Genomic DNA, 15,024 nt, shown 5'->3' with positions numbered 1-15,024 from the left:
CCTGGTTGTTAAGACATTTACCAGTAGACCACTGGGAAAAACCCTCCACAGTCTGGCTCTGCCCATCAATATCCCACTGACACTGCCAGCCCGTGTGAACCCTCTGATCCATCTAGAGTGGACAGTGAATGGTCCCTGATAAATACACTCATTCTGGCCCTTCACCCCTGCTGTGGTAACTCTGAATCCAGGATGTGCACCTCCTCTACCCTGGCTCCTTCCCAACCCCCCTTAGATCCTCCCACACCCACAGCGACAGCACTTTGTCCCTCACTGACTCAAGGCCAGGACTGATCCCACTGACCTTGTGAGAGTGGATATCTTGTCTGAACAGTCTTTCAGAGCTGTCTATATCACTCCCCTTACACTTAACCACATCCTGTCTCGTGTCACCTCTTCCATGACTGCCCTGAATTTCTAGTTGAACCATTTATTATCATTCAACACTTGGTATGAACTTAAATAAACATGCATTTTTACCACATATGTGAACGGCGGGCAGCAACTGCTATCCTGCACAAAATTTGAGACTAGACTCCTGCACCCCAGGTTCAAGTTGGCCCTGCCACCAACTCACTGTGTGACCCTGGGTGCGCCAGTCTGAGTGTGGCTTCTTACTATCACTGTGTCCCCAGTACCTAATATCTGTCATATAGTAGGTGGAGAATAACCACTGGTTGACCTTAAGTAAAATCCCCTAGCTCTCCAAGTCCACATTTAAACTAGATCAGGTGATCTGAAAACATCCTTTCAGCACTCTTATTTGATGGTTTGATGTCTTGTTTCCAAAACTAAATTGAACACTCCTTGAGGGCAAGGTCTTCTTATAGAGGACAACGTGGTCTAATGGAAAAAGCACAGGCTTTGATGTTGGATGTATCTGTTTTTGAATCTCTGCTCTACCACCTACCGGTTGTTTTGCCTTAAACAAGGCACTTGATGGAGAAGATATTTTAAATCTGCTTCATTAGATCCTATAAGGATTAATTTGGACAATGCCTGTAGAGCACCAGGCATAGTGCTTGGCACACAGCAAGGTTTCCCTGCCAGGGGGTCTGTGGGGCCTCTGCAGTTTCATTCCACAGTGGCTGCAGAGCTGCTATGTGTGGCCTGAAAATCTATCAGGGTGGATGTTCTGACGCATCCCATCTTCCTTTTTGATTAGACTGTGGTCAGAAGTTTGAGCCCCCAGGCTTTGAGGAGACCATTCCCTCCCTCCATCTCTAAGACCACTCCAACTCCCAAAGCAGAGAGGTGTTGGTTCTGAACTTTCATTCCTTTCCCCTCTGCAAAGCTGTTTCTTTATGACCATCCCCCCTCCCCCCCGACCTGGGGTGCAAGTCCCACCAGGCCTGGGCCAAGGCTGAGAGACACAGAGGGAAGACAGAGCCGCCAGGGCTCTGCTGGAGCTGGGCCTCCTGTGCGTGAATGCAGGCCAGGCACACAGGAGAGGCGAGCAGCTGAATCTGGCATCTGGCAGAAGACTTCCCTTCTCTTTTTCAGGAAATCAAAAGCTACTCCAGAAAAGGTTGAGTTTATGGGAATGCAAGAGGGCGAGGTAATTTTAAATGTTCATAATCTCTTCTAAGAGCAGGCAGTGGAGCCAGCTCTGGGAGAATTTAACTCTGCAAAGGCCTCTAGCCCCACCTGGCCTCTCACTGCCCCACTGGGCGCTCAAGGCCAGCACCTGGACCCTCATCCAGAGGCCGGTGAGACACTTCTTTCCCTACCCATTAGATTTCTAGGGGGTCTCCAAGGCATCATCTCTCAGCCCATAGGCCACAGCTCCACATGCAGGGTTTACTACTGGGATTTCTCTACCTCCTGATCCCAGATTCTCAGTTGGGAGAGAAACAGGCCTAAAACTCACCAACAAATTCTGGCGTCCCAAAAATGTTCTTAAATTCAACTCCATCTTCTATTTCATGAGCCAGGCCAAAGTCAATCAGCTTGATGTGTGGAATGGGAATATTCTTGTCCAACAACATAATGTTTTCTGGCTGGAGAACAAAAAAAGAGAAGAAAAGGGATAAAAGAAAAGATGGTAATTAAAGCCCTATTTTATGTTTTTGCTTTGGTTTTGGGGTGGGGTTTGGTGTTCTTTTTTGGGACACCAAAACAGCATAAACACTTTCTTGTTTTTGTGTCCTCAGTCTTCTCCTGTGAACTCAAAAACAGCCACAACGCCAAGGGCAAGGCCTGGGTTTTACCAAACCTGCTGCTGACAGCAGAACCAGACTCTGGCTTTAATCCTGTTTCTGTCTCTGAATGGCAGATCCCTTTAATGCAGTGCCTCTGTTTCCCCATCTGTCAAATGGGGCCAGGGAGATACTTGCAGCATTTCCTGTAAACAAAACCACTGCCTCTCTGGGTGTATGTGGGTGGGGAGGGGCACTGCAACGTAGCCTCACTTTACACATGGCTTATTGACCTCCATTTTCCTGACCACCTCTTTCCCCTGGCTGGTCAGCTTCCTGTGGACAACACTCCCCTCCTGTAGACTAACGGTATGGCTCACACTTCTCTATGTGTTTAACTAACATTGGCCCTCAGTGGGACACAGGAAAAAAACACCTAATTTCCAGGGAAAATACCAGCTGCCCAGACTATTCCCAGCCCAGTAAAACAGTTGCCAGATCTTGGGCTTCCCTGGTGGCGCAGTGGTTGAGAGTCCACCTGCCGATGCAGGGGACACGGGTTCGTGCCCCGGTCCGGGAAGATCCCACGGAGCAGCTGGACCCGTGAGCCATGGCCGCTGAGCCTGCGCATCCGGAGCCTGTGCTCCGCAACGGGAGAGGCCACAACAGTGAGATGCCCGCGTACCACAAAAAAACAAACAGAAAAACAGCTGCCAGATCTAACACAACTGTAGGGGGTGGGGTGTGTAGGTAGGGGGACAGCCCTGCCCTGGCCTCACTCAGCCCAGGCACCCAGTGAGGCTAGAACAGGATCCTGAGCCTAGCCTTCTCACTCCCACCCAACCACGCAGAGCACTCAGTGGGTGAGCAGGTCCCTCTATTCATCTTCTTCCCTGCTACTCCTCGCCAGGACCGTCCTAGATCCCACTTGAAATGGAATGCCTTGAAAACACACATCTACACAAAAACTGGTACACAAATGTTCACAGCAGCATATTCAGAATAGTCCCAAAGTGGAAGCAACACAAATGTCCATCAACTGATGAGTAGGTAAACAAAATGGGGTATATCCATACAGCAGAATACTATTCAGTCATAAAAAGGAATGAAGGTGGAGAAAAAAGTAAAAAGGAATGACGTACTGATACATGCCACACCGTGGATGAACCTTGACAACATGGTGCTAAGTGAAAGATCAGTCACCCAAAACCACAGATTATATGACTGCATTTATATAAGATACCCAGAATAGGCAAATCCACAGAAACAGAGTAGATGGGGAGTTGCCTAGGACTAGGGGATTGCGGAGTGACTGCTGATAGGTACGGGGTTTCCTTTGGGGGTGATGAAAATGTTTTAAAATTGATTGCAGTGTTAGTTGTGCAACTTTGTAAATTGTAGACTTTAAATGGGTGAATTACATGCTAGTGACATATAAATCTCAATAGAGCGGTTTTAAATCAATAGATAAGTAAATAAATAAGTGTTTAAGAAAACTGAATGTCCCTGTTTCTCGAAGTACTGGAGAATTTCCCACCTTGCACTTTTGCTCTCATCATCTGCTCTACCTGGAAAGCCTCTGCTCAATCTCGGCCCACTGAAATCCTAGCCAGGCTTCAAAGTCTAACTCAGTTCACCTCTTCCTTGAAACCTTTCCTCAGCAGCACTGAGCCTTCTCCCCCCATCCACAGACGTGAACCCTCCCTCCCCCGGGGCCCCTTCATGCTCATTGGAACATTTCTGCTATGACAGTTGTCACACTCTCTCTTGTCCGACAGTTCTCGATGTCTATCCTTGATGCTCTACTGGACCCTCAGCTGGAGGGAGGATTCAGGTCTTTGCATCTCCGCCCCCCACAGCGCAGAGCTCAGAGTGGGGCAGGTGGAGGGTGGCCCTAAAAGTTGGCTGAACTGATTCTGAATCTGCTTTGAAGACAGCCCAGGTGTCCCCATCCCGAACTTCCTGGCTCCCTGGTCTCTGTGACCTCACTTCACAGTGGCTGGAAACTTTCACTCAAGTGTGTTGGACGAGGAATCCCTCCTTTTTAAAAAAAAAAAAATATATAATATGTTTCCTTTTGCATTTTAAAAGTGTGTTTATTCTTTTCCCCCTCTGGAGATTTCTCTCAACTTATTTTGAAACTGTGTCAAAGTCCTTTCCCAAGGCAGGGCGGTTCCTTACACTCTGCAGAAAGGAGAGTGAGGGCAGGGGGAGGTCAGGACACAGGATGCAGGCTTGGGGCCCCCTCCAGTGCCCTGACCCGGCCCTCCGGTGGCTGCCCAGGGACCCCAAGCATCCTGGCACCCCATGTGGTGAGCTGAACCCTCCCTGCTGCCCACCATCTCCTGAGCAGGGGGCTTCTCCTCCCTCCATTCTACCACGTTCCTCAGCCACCTTTTGGGAACTTCTCTCTTCCTGGGAACGGCCCTGAGGCTTCTCCCTGGGGCTGAGGGGCCCGGTCCGGGTCCTCCTGACCACCACCCAAAACCTGCTGAACAGGGCTGGGAGCCGCAGTGGACAGAGGCAGACACACTAGCCCTGGTGGTCCCCAGGACTGGGGGACAGTAGGGGTGGGGGGCAGGGACCCCACAGGAAGGAAGGAGGAACAATTGGAGGCAGGATTCTCCCAGGCATTCCTGGAGAATCCCTGGGAGAATCCCAGGAGATTCTCCCTAAGAAGTGAGAAGTAAGTCAGAAAGAGAACGACAAATTTGTAAAAAAAAAAAAAAAAGTGAGAAGCGTCCTTGCCTCGCATCCTCTCACCTTGGTGGCCCACAGTCCAGGGGAAACAGCCTCTCCACTGGCTTGTGAGAACCTCCGTGCAAGGCTACGTTTTCTCACCTGAGTCCCGTCTGTCCCCTGCCCCACCCCAAGAACCTATCACAGCAGGTGACTGCTCCCCTGCGTGGGACACTCTCCCTGCACTGTCCGTACCCCCAACCTGGCTAATTCACATTCACATTTCAGCAAAAATAGTACCTCCTCCAGAAAGCCTCCCCCTGCTGCCCACACCCGCCACTACTCCAGTTCCCATCAAACCCTGCACCTCCCCTATTTCAGTGCTTTTCCCACTACCTCGAGCTTGTCAGTTTACCGACCTGTCTGCCCCACTGGGCTAAGAGCTTCCCGAGGGTTTAACTCCTATCAACTACCCAAAGGTTAGCATAGAGCCTGACATCCACCAGGTGCTCGGTAAATGTTCCCCAAATGAAGACAGGTGCCATTTAGTAAATCCCTACAATGTGCAGGTCCAGTGCTAACCAGGCACAGGACATACTTTATACCTCACTGACCCTCTCACTACCTTATACGGTGGGTGTTTATCATTCCTCTTTCTTAGGAAAAGAAACCAAAACTGAAAAAATACTGATTCATGGACCAGGGAGTTTAACCTCTTTCTGTCCGACTCCAAAGCCTGTGCTCCTAACCACTAGACTAAATGGTCCCCCTTCCCTGCTTCTCAAGGGTCCTGGGAATCTATCCCAGGAAGAAGTGGGAATGCAGCTTGGTCCTAGCAGCCTGGGGCAAATTCGCACCCTGGCTCAGGCACAGCTGTTTTCCTGCCCCGACACCTGTTTCCCATCCCAGGATGCCTTTCTTCCTGTGACGCTTTCACCCTGGTGAGCAGCCCCACGCCCCGCCCTTGGCCTGGCCCTCGTGCTGTGTCCAGAGACTCAGAAAGGAGCGTCAGGACCTCCTGGGCTGAACCCCCTCATTTCAGTGAGAAAACAGAAGTCCTGGCAAAGAGAGTCCCAAGACAGGTCTGCATAAAGTGATGGGGGTCTAGGGGTTTCAGGCTGGGAGGTGGGCCCCCCAAGAATGCTCTGCTAGGTGGTGGAGACCTGGGTCCTTGTCCCCACCTCACTCACTTCTCACAAGTTGGATCATTTGGACCAGATGCACCTTCACCTCAGACCAGCCCTGACTGGGAGTACACGGAGGTCACAGGCTCCCCGCCACCAATGCTTCCTACTTCCTGCCCAGGCTACCAAGGAGATCCTAGGCTGGCCAGGGGACCTGGACCCCATATCTGCAGCTTCTCCGACTTTCAGCAAGGCTTCCTTCTTGCTATCCCAACCTCCCGTAATAATCTGATGAGGCGAGGAAGCAAGGTAGGGACTGACACTTACTGCACATCTACCAAGGCAGGCATTGCACTAGTGCTCTATGTCATCCTTGCAGCCACCCTGAGTGGTAGGTACTATTATCAACCCCATCCCACAGATGAGGAAACAGAGGCTTAGAATGATAAAACATGCACCCAAGGTCCAACAGCTGATAATGGCAGAGTCAGGATGAGCTTCCCGGGAAGTCCAGCTCCTGCTCTCTCCACCACAGCACCCTATTTGGTTAAATATCTTCAGTGGTCCTACTGACCACCAGGGTAGGGTGGTGGAAAAGAGCCCAGGCCTGGGTATTGGGAAATTCCAATTTCAACTCTACCACCCAAGGCTGTGTGAGCTTAAGCAGGCTACTTCCTCTCTCTGGGCCTCTGTCTCCCAACTTCAAAATAGACCCTGGATGATAGCCAAAGCCTCTTCAAGCTCTAGGCCCTGTAGCTGCCAGGTGGTACATCCTCCAAGCTGGCTGGGCCAATTCCCACTCCTCTGGGCCCCAAGGCAGGACCACAAAGCCTCAGGTCTCCTGGTTCCAGGGCAGGAAAGAAGAGCAGACTGCCAAGCCAGACTGCCCTTGGGGTAGTGCAAGCCCATCCACACTCCCTCACTCCTGTCATTCTCCTCCAGCTTTATTTACTTCAACCAAATACTTCACCCACACACCTGACGTCACCTCCAAAGCACGGCTGGAGGAAGGGATCACATTTCCATAGATGCTGCCACTGCCGAGCCCAGGGCCCATGGCGTAGCCACCAGGAGGTGAAAGTTTCCCCACCTGTTAAAATAAAGCCACCAACTCAGCCCATCAGGCAGACAGCTGTGGGCCAATGTGCCCTTTAGCAGCCCAGTGGATCTGGCCTGAGGCACCTACTATGGTGCCATCTGGAAGCTGATCCTCTTGGGGGGGGGGGCCCTTGTCGGGTGATCCCTACTGGCCTGGTACAGCATGTCTAAGAGCCCCTGCAGGACGAAGGCAGCCTCAGGGGATCTATGAAGTGAGGTTCCAAAGACCAGAGCTTAGAGTCAGGCCTGGGCTCAGATTCCACCTCTACCTCTCACAGTGAAACCTGGGCAAAGTCATTGGACCTCCTGGAGCCTTGGTTTCCCCATCTGCAAAATGGGAACACCTACCAAGGCATACAGTGTCCTGAGAATTCAGGGAGATGGTCCATGTAAGGAGCGGTGCCCAAGGAGATTTCAGAGCAGGGTGGCTATGTTTGCTCTCTCTTTTCAGGGATGCAGCAGTGACAACAGTCGTCCCTGGGAACTTTACTGAAACCCTGCTGAATCTGAAAAACATGCCCTTCACAGACCTGCCTCCTCCCCCACTCATCTTCTGCTTGCCTCCCCCCATCCCGTTTCCCCCCCAGACTCACAATGTTGGGGCTGCAAGGGACCTCAGAGACTGTTTAGTTCCTTCATGCTGCAGGGCTGCCCAGAGAGGTCAAGGAAATGCCAAGGATACCAAGCAAAGAGCAGAGCCCAAGTCTGCTGACCCTCGGCCCAGTGCCCTCTCCAGGTGCCTGCACGGCCTGCCCATCACCAGGTGAGGCTGCCCAGCTCAGCAGAGCTGGAGCCCAGCCAGGTCTGTGCTGTGGGGACAAGGAAGCTGTCTAGGAACCTTCCCTGGAAATGTCAAGCACAGTCCCAGGTTATTCAGCAAGTGCTGGGCAACCTGAGAAAGCAGGGCCGCATGCTGCCAGGGCTCTGTGGGCAGGTTTCCATGGTGCTGAAGCAAATTCTCCCCACCCACCCCCCAGCACACTGTAGATGAGACCACAGGCAGCCCCTCCCCACCAGGCTCCAGTGCGGCCCGGGCCCAACGTCCACCTTCATCAACATTCAAGGCCCTCCCACCTCTGGACAGCACATCCTCTGCCGTGTGCCAGCGGACCTTCATCACCCCCACCCCAACCTGCAGTTCACTCTGCTGGAATGCCTTCCTGACAGGCTTCCTCCCCTCTCACCACCCAGCTCCAGCACTTCCCCACTGGAACATCTTCTGTGACCCCCTCCCCGTCAATACACACAGCTAGTTGTTTCTACCCAAGGGCCGGCAAGGTACACGGACATACCTCTGGCAGAGAACCAACTGCACTACAACTACTCCCCACTAACCTGACGCCCCACAGGGGAGGACAGGGGCTTTGCCTCTCTTTTCCATCCCTCGCACCCAAGAGGGACTGCAATGTAGTAGGTGCTCAGGAATGGTTTACCAGGTAAAGGAATGAAAGAATCGGCGTAGTCACATGTGTGTCTCTTGCACAACCTGCTTTTAGGGAGTCAACACAGACAATGACTAAGAGCCTTAGATCCTGGGTTCGAATCCCAGTTTTGCCATTTACCAGCAGTCTGACACCAGGCAAGTTACTTAACCTCTCTCAGCCTCAGGCTTCTCACTTGTAAATTAGGGGTAACAATGGAACCTACCTCAAGAGGGTTACTAAGAGGATCAAACAAGGCATATAAAGTGGCCTGTAGCCGTTGTCATCATCTCTGTGCTTATTTTCCTGGTCTTGCCGCTCCTCTCCAGAGGTCTTTATCATCTGCCTATTGAACTCTTACCCATCTTTCCAGGCCCAGTCAAAATGCTATCTTCTCCAGGAAGCATCATCTGGATACCCAGCCCAGCCCTCCTTCTTTCTCCCAGCTCCACACTCGTGCAGCAATCTTGACCTGCAGCACCAAGCACTGCCAAGACCTTTATGTGTTAGTCTTGCCTCCCCCACCAGACTGCACACTTGCTGAGGGCAGTGCCTGTGTTTCCAAAGGCACCCAATCTGAAGTTTCACGCATAGCAAAACCTACAGCACTTAGTTTACGAAGCGTTTACGCACCTCTTATTTGATTCTCACTCTCTGAGGTAGGTACCGTCATCACCCCATTTTACAGATGAAGAAGTCAAGGCTCAGAGAGGTTAAACGCTTGCCCAAGATGCCTGTGTGCTCTCTCCTCTCCCATGTTGCCTCGCTTCCTCTAGCTGATGTAAGGGTGCCCACTTAGATCACCCCAGCCGGCTGGCAAAGTTGGCATTTCCATCTCAGCTCTGGTAACTCACCAGCTTGCTGGTCCAGCTCCATGTTTTTCTTTCTTTCTTTTTTTTAACTGATGCGTTCCTCTTTTTTTTTTTTTTTTTTGGGCTGCATCAGGTCTTAGTTGTGGCACATGGAATCTTTGTTGCGGTGCGCAAGCTCCAGAATGCTTGGGCTCTTCGTTGTGGCGTGGGTTTCTCTCTAGTTTCAGCACTCTGTAGTTGTGGCGCGCCAGCTCCAGAGCACGTGGGCTCTGTAGTTTGTGGCATGCAGGCTCTCTAGTTGAGGCACGCAGGCTTAGTTGCCCCGCGGCATGTGGATTCTTAGTTCCCCGACCAGGGATCGAACCCTTGTAACCTGCATTGGAAGGTGGATTCTTAACCACTGGACCAGCAGGGAAGTCCCTCCAGCTCCATGTTTTTCCTAGAAAACGCACATCTTAGGGAAGGGCCCCAACCCAGTTGCACTGGATTTGTTAAACCACAGCTTCTGGACATTCACTCACAGCCTGCTTCTCTATGGGAGGCTGCTGCATGGTTCTAGAAGCCCTGCCTGGTAAAGTCAGAGAAAACCACTACCTACTGTCTCTGTGCTCTTATTGGGTAGAGGGAGGGAAATAAAAATTCACTTTCAAGGCCATTCTAGGACCACTGGATTTCAGCCTTGGGCCAATCAGCAATGCTGGCTCTCTGGTCTGTGTCACACGACAACCAGCATTTGCCTTGGGCTCTCCTCACACATCACCTTATTCCTCACAGCCGCCAAGCAGTGGATGGTCGGAGCCTCCATTTAACCACTGAGGAACCTGGGCCTGAATCCAGGCACTCTGAGCCCCAAGCTGTGCTTTGGGGCCCATCTGAGCTAGTTACCCATTGGAATCCCCTGGGGACTGTGTTAAAAATACCAAAGCAATTAAATCAACCCACCAGGAGTGAGGCTCCAGAATTGGTTTTCTAAAGCAAGTTCTGCAAGAAAGTCAAAATCATATAGTGCCTAGTGTTTGGGGAACCAGCACTAAAGAGGGCCCTCTCATTGGACAGACTTGGTTTTTTTTAATAAATAAATAAACTTATTTATTTGCTTATTTATTTATTTTTGGCTGAGCTGGGTCTTTGTTGCTACGCGCGGGCTTTCTCCAGTTGCAGTGAGTGAGGGCTACTCTTCATTGCGGTGCACGGGCTTCTCATTGTGGTGGCTTCTCTTGTTGTGGCTCTAGGCATGCAGGCTTCAGTAGTTGTGGCACGTGGGCTCAGTAGTTGTGGCACATGGGCTCAGTAGTTGTGGCGCACGGGTCTGTGCTCTTATTGGGTAGAGGGAGGGAAATAAAAATTCACTTTCAAGGCCATTCTAGGACCACTGGATTTCAGCCTTGGGCCAATCAGCAATGCTGGCTCTCTGGTCTGTGTCACACGACAACCAGCATTTGCCTTGGGCTCTCCTCACACATCACCTTATTCCTCACAGCCGCCAAGCAGTGGATGGTCGGAGCCTCCATTTAACCACTGAGGAACCTGGGCCTGAATCCAGGCACTCTGAGCCCCAAGCTGTGCTTTGGGGCCCATCTGAGCTAGTTACCCATTGGAATCCCCTGGGGACTGTGTTAAAAATACCAAAGCAATTAAATCAACCCACCAGGAGTGAGGCTCCAGAATTGGTTTTCTAAAGCAAGTTCTGCAAGAAAGTCAAAATCATATAGTGCCTAGTGTTTGGGGAACCAGCACTAAAGAGGGCCCTCTCATTGGACAGACTTGGTTTTTTTTAATAAATAAATAAACTTATTTATTTGCTTATTTATTTATTTTTGGCTGAGCTGGGTCTTTGTTGCTACGCGCGGGCTTTCTCCAGTTGCAGTGAGTGAGGGCTACTCTTCATTGCGGTGCACGGGCTTCTCATTGTGGTGGCTTCTCTTGTTGTGGCTCTAGGCATGCAGGCTTCAGTAGTTGTGGCACGTGGGCTCAGTAGTTGTGGCACATGGGCTCAGTAGTTGTGGCGCACGGGCTTAGCTGCTCCGCAGCACGTGGGATCTTCCCGGACCAGGAAGGGCTCGAACCTGTGTCCCCTGCATTGGCAGGTGGATTCTTAACCACTGTGCCACCAGGGAAGTCCCCAGACTTGGGTTGAACCCTGCTTCTGCCCCAGGCTAGCTGTGTGACCTCGGCAAGTCATTCACCTCTCTGATCCTTGGCCCCTCATCTGCGAAACGGGAATGTTAATATGGTAAGGGGTTCTGAGGAGGCACAAGAAAACCTAGGAGCCCCTGAGCAACCTCCCCTTTCTATAAAATGGCCACGACCATGGAACCTCCCTCCCTCACAGGGTTGTCATGTGGTTAAAAGGAGTAAACACATGCAGAGCACTCAGAGAAGAGCCTGCACATTTACTACAGCCTCAATAAATGCTGGCTGCCATTACTATTTTTACACCACTGCTGCCACCACCACAGCTGGCCTGCAGGTAGCACCGCCCTGTTTCCAAAGTGCTCTCACCAACCGAGTCTCAGAGCGCTGGGGGTGGGCTAAAGCCGGTGCCTACCGGCTCCTGAGAGCCTGCTGTTAAATTTGCAAGAATGTTGTAAGCCAGTTGTTAAACTGAGCTATGTAAGAATATTATTCTAATATTAAAAATTAAATTATAGAAACATATTTAATTAAATTATATTTAAAATACTTAAAACTTATTACTCCCAGAACTTCCTTGGTGGCGCAGTGGATAAGACTCCATGCTCCCAATGCAGGGGGCCGGGGTTCGAACCCTGGTCAGGGAACTAGATCCCACATGCACGCCACAACTAAGGAGCCCGCCTGCCGCAACTGAGACCCCACGCAACCAAATAAATAAATCAATTTTTAAAAACGTGTTACTTCCTAATTTCTATTAGGAATTATAAATTTCTATTTCTATTATATTTTATTTCTTTATTTCTATTATATTTTATTATTTTCTATGTTCTTGAGGTTATTTAATGCCTTTTATCTCTGAATGGGGGAAATACTTCATCATGGTATGTTACTGCACCCCTCTTCCTAGCTCTAGTCAGTGTCATCAAGTTGGTGCCTTGAAATTGGCCCCAGTGGGTGTATTTACACCACAGAAATCCGCAGACACTACAAATCAGGACTTGATTTCTTGATCCTAGACTTAGGAAGTGCTGCAGAAAATCACTTAATAACAGAGATTAAACTTATAAGGGTGTCGTGTCTATAGCCATTATTTTGTGCTAGCAGAGAAAATTGAAGAAATATTTTTCAATATTCAGAAACCATTATCCAATTCAGCAAAGAAGTCACTCATGTCATTGGCAAACAAGTAAAGTTCCAACACACATCTTCATTGCTTCATTTTCACCTTACTTGTTAACATAAACAAAAATATCAACGAACAATCCTGTTGGAACTACACTCATTTGTCTATTGCATCCATAGGTTGGTATTGATACAAGACGTCAGCAAAAACCAAGGAAAGTGTTCTACAAGAATCAATTTATTTTTGTGAAATTTACAAAATAAAAGTCTTATATATTTTATTACTTGTAAATTACATTATAAACCTTTATATCAGTAGACTTTACAATAATTTAGTGTGTGTGTACATATGTTTATTGGAGATCCAGCTACTACCAGAATACCACTGCACAGAATCTGAGTAGACTAAGTTACTGTCTGTGATTCCCAGATGAGGAAACTGAGGATCAGAGAAGTTAATTAACTTATTCAAGGCCACATGACTAAGAAGTGGTGCAGCTAGGTTTTCACCCAGGTTTTTTCATGCCAAGATACCTTTCCACCACCCTGTACCACTTCCAGAATCAGGTTCTTTCACTCCTACTGAGATCAGCTGCATGGGGAGGGCTAATGGTAGAGATGTGAATGGAACCTAAAAGGTACTATTTGAACACATGATACTTCAGTGGAGGCCAGGCCTGCGCAGGGGCCCAGAGTGGAGGGCCGTGGGCAGCTGGAAGTAGCAAAGAGACTCTGAGCACCTAATGGTGATGGCAAAGGTAGTAAGGACAAAAGAGGAGGAAGGCACTGCTTTTTTGTCTTTGTTTCCTCATCTGTAAAATAGGGATCATGATATTCACTCCAAGCCATATCAACCTCACACAGTGTCCTGCCACGTTGGGAATCTGCCCAGCCTGGTGGTAGGAAAGCACCGCCTTATTCTTTACCCCTTTGGGTGCTTCCATGCCCACCTCCCTTTCTGAATCCCTTTGGAGGAAAGAGAGGAATAGGGAGAAATGTGGCCTCATAGGGAGGCTAGTTAAAATTCATAGCCAGCACTTGTAAGGAGTCTTAGAGTTTACAGGGACCTTTCAGAAACACTGATCTCCCCCTGGCCCCTCACTCCATTCCTGGGTGAGGAAGTGAGGGGCAATATTATCTCCACTTTCAAGGCCAGGAAAGGTCAGAGCCATGACCTCCCCAACCTTACCTAGCAGAGGTGAGACTTAAATGCAGGCTTGACCCACAATCTTCTCCTCTTTCCATTTCCCATGTGGCCTCCTGCTGTATCTCATAAAAAGCGGCTTGTTGGTTTAATGCTCCCAATTCACACATTTACTGCTATATTTCAACTCTTTCAATTATGGCTCTCCATGGTTTAATTTTTGCCACATTTTGTTCCTTCCCTCAACCATTTAGGAGCTCTGTGTCCTCATTTCACTTCTCCTCGGGTCACCCTAGGGTGGCCCTGCAGTAGTTGATGAAGCAGCCAGGATGCATCCCTAGGGCTCTGGGCTCCCATGCTGATGCATGGAGCTGAGATGAAGAGCCCATGGGGCACATACTGAGGCTGGGGCATAAGCTAAGCTTTGGGTATGAGGAACAGGAAACAGGGTCCACCCTCAGAACATGCCAAGAGGGTAAGGAAATCAGAAAGACTTGTATAAAAGCCTCAACAGCAAAGTAAATCACTACAGAGCCCATGTGGCCTGCTTGGGTTAGAATGTAGAGTGAAAAAAGCAGGAAAATTGTAGAAGTAGTATAGTTATAACACCTTAACACGCACACACACACACACGTGCACACACAGACACACACACCCTGTTCAGAAAAAGCTGGAGAAAATATAACAAATGTTAATAATGATTATTTTGGAGTAGAGAGTCTGCAGGTAACTTCTTTGTATGTTTCTGTATTTTGTTACTTTTTATAATAGCATAAACGACCATTGACTTCATTTTTTAAGAAAAGTTTATGGGGTACCTTCGGTTCATCTCTTTCCCACAGTCTTATCATTACCTCCAACTGGCCTACTCTCTCCCATCCATTCTCTCTCCACTGTCAGGAGAATTTTCTTTCTAAATAAGCAATAGAATAATGTTTTTTTTACCAATTAAAGGTCTTCCACAAATTATTGTTAATTTTCTTAAGTGTGATAATGGTTCTGTGGGTTGGTAGGAGACTGAACTTAATCTTGAGAGATGCTTATTGAAGTGTTTAGAGTGAAGTGTCAAGATAGCTACAATTTTCTTTCCAATTATACCATAATTTTAATAAATTACATACATTTTAATACTTTAAAATTTTTATTAGATATTATTTTTAATTTTAAAAATCACACATATGCACGTGTGTGTGTGTGTGTGTGTGTATATATATATATATATATATATAAAATGCTTTCTATATATATGTAAATTTTTTTTTCTTTTTTAAAGAGAGAAAGAGGTAAAGCAAATGTGGCCAAATGTTGAATGCAGGAGGAGGGCATAATGGTGTTCATTATATGGTTCTT

The 15,024-nt window shown here is 48.8% G+C and overlaps 1 protein-coding gene across 6 annotated transcripts in view; it reads right to left on the bottom strand.

Annotated features, from left to right (window-relative positions):
- Positions 1 to 15,024, bottom strand: part of DAPK2 (death associated protein kinase 2) — a 124,145-nt gene that overhangs the window by 24,015 nt on the left and 85,106 nt on the right. For 5 of the 6 annotated variants that reach the window (XR_003001830.1, XR_003001832.1, XR_003001831.1 and 2 more), the window contains one exon: positions 1,871 to 2,000. Coding sequence is in view for 2 of the 6 variants with exons in the window: in XM_024735184.1 (XP_024590952.1) it covers positions 1,871 to 2,000 (130 nt within the window). In the remaining 4 variants the exon portion in view is untranslated. Of the gene's footprint in view, positions 1 to 1,870; positions 2,001 to 9,314; positions 9,434 to 15,024 lie in introns of those variants that run through there. The other variant, XR_003001833.1, reaches the window with a different exon arrangement.

The sequence above is a fragment of the Neophocaena asiaeorientalis genome, unplaced genomic scaffold (genome assembly GCF_003031525.2).
Source record: "Neophocaena asiaeorientalis asiaeorientalis breed wild unplaced genomic scaffold, Neophocaena_asiaeorientalis_V1.1 scaffold264, whole genome shotgun sequence".
In the NCBI taxonomy this organism is placed as follows: domain Eukaryota; kingdom Metazoa; phylum Chordata; class Mammalia; order Artiodactyla; family Phocoenidae; genus Neophocaena; species Neophocaena asiaeorientalis.
The sequence above is the reverse complement of the archived record's forward strand: the minus strand, read 5'-3'. Positions and strand labels throughout refer to the sequence as shown.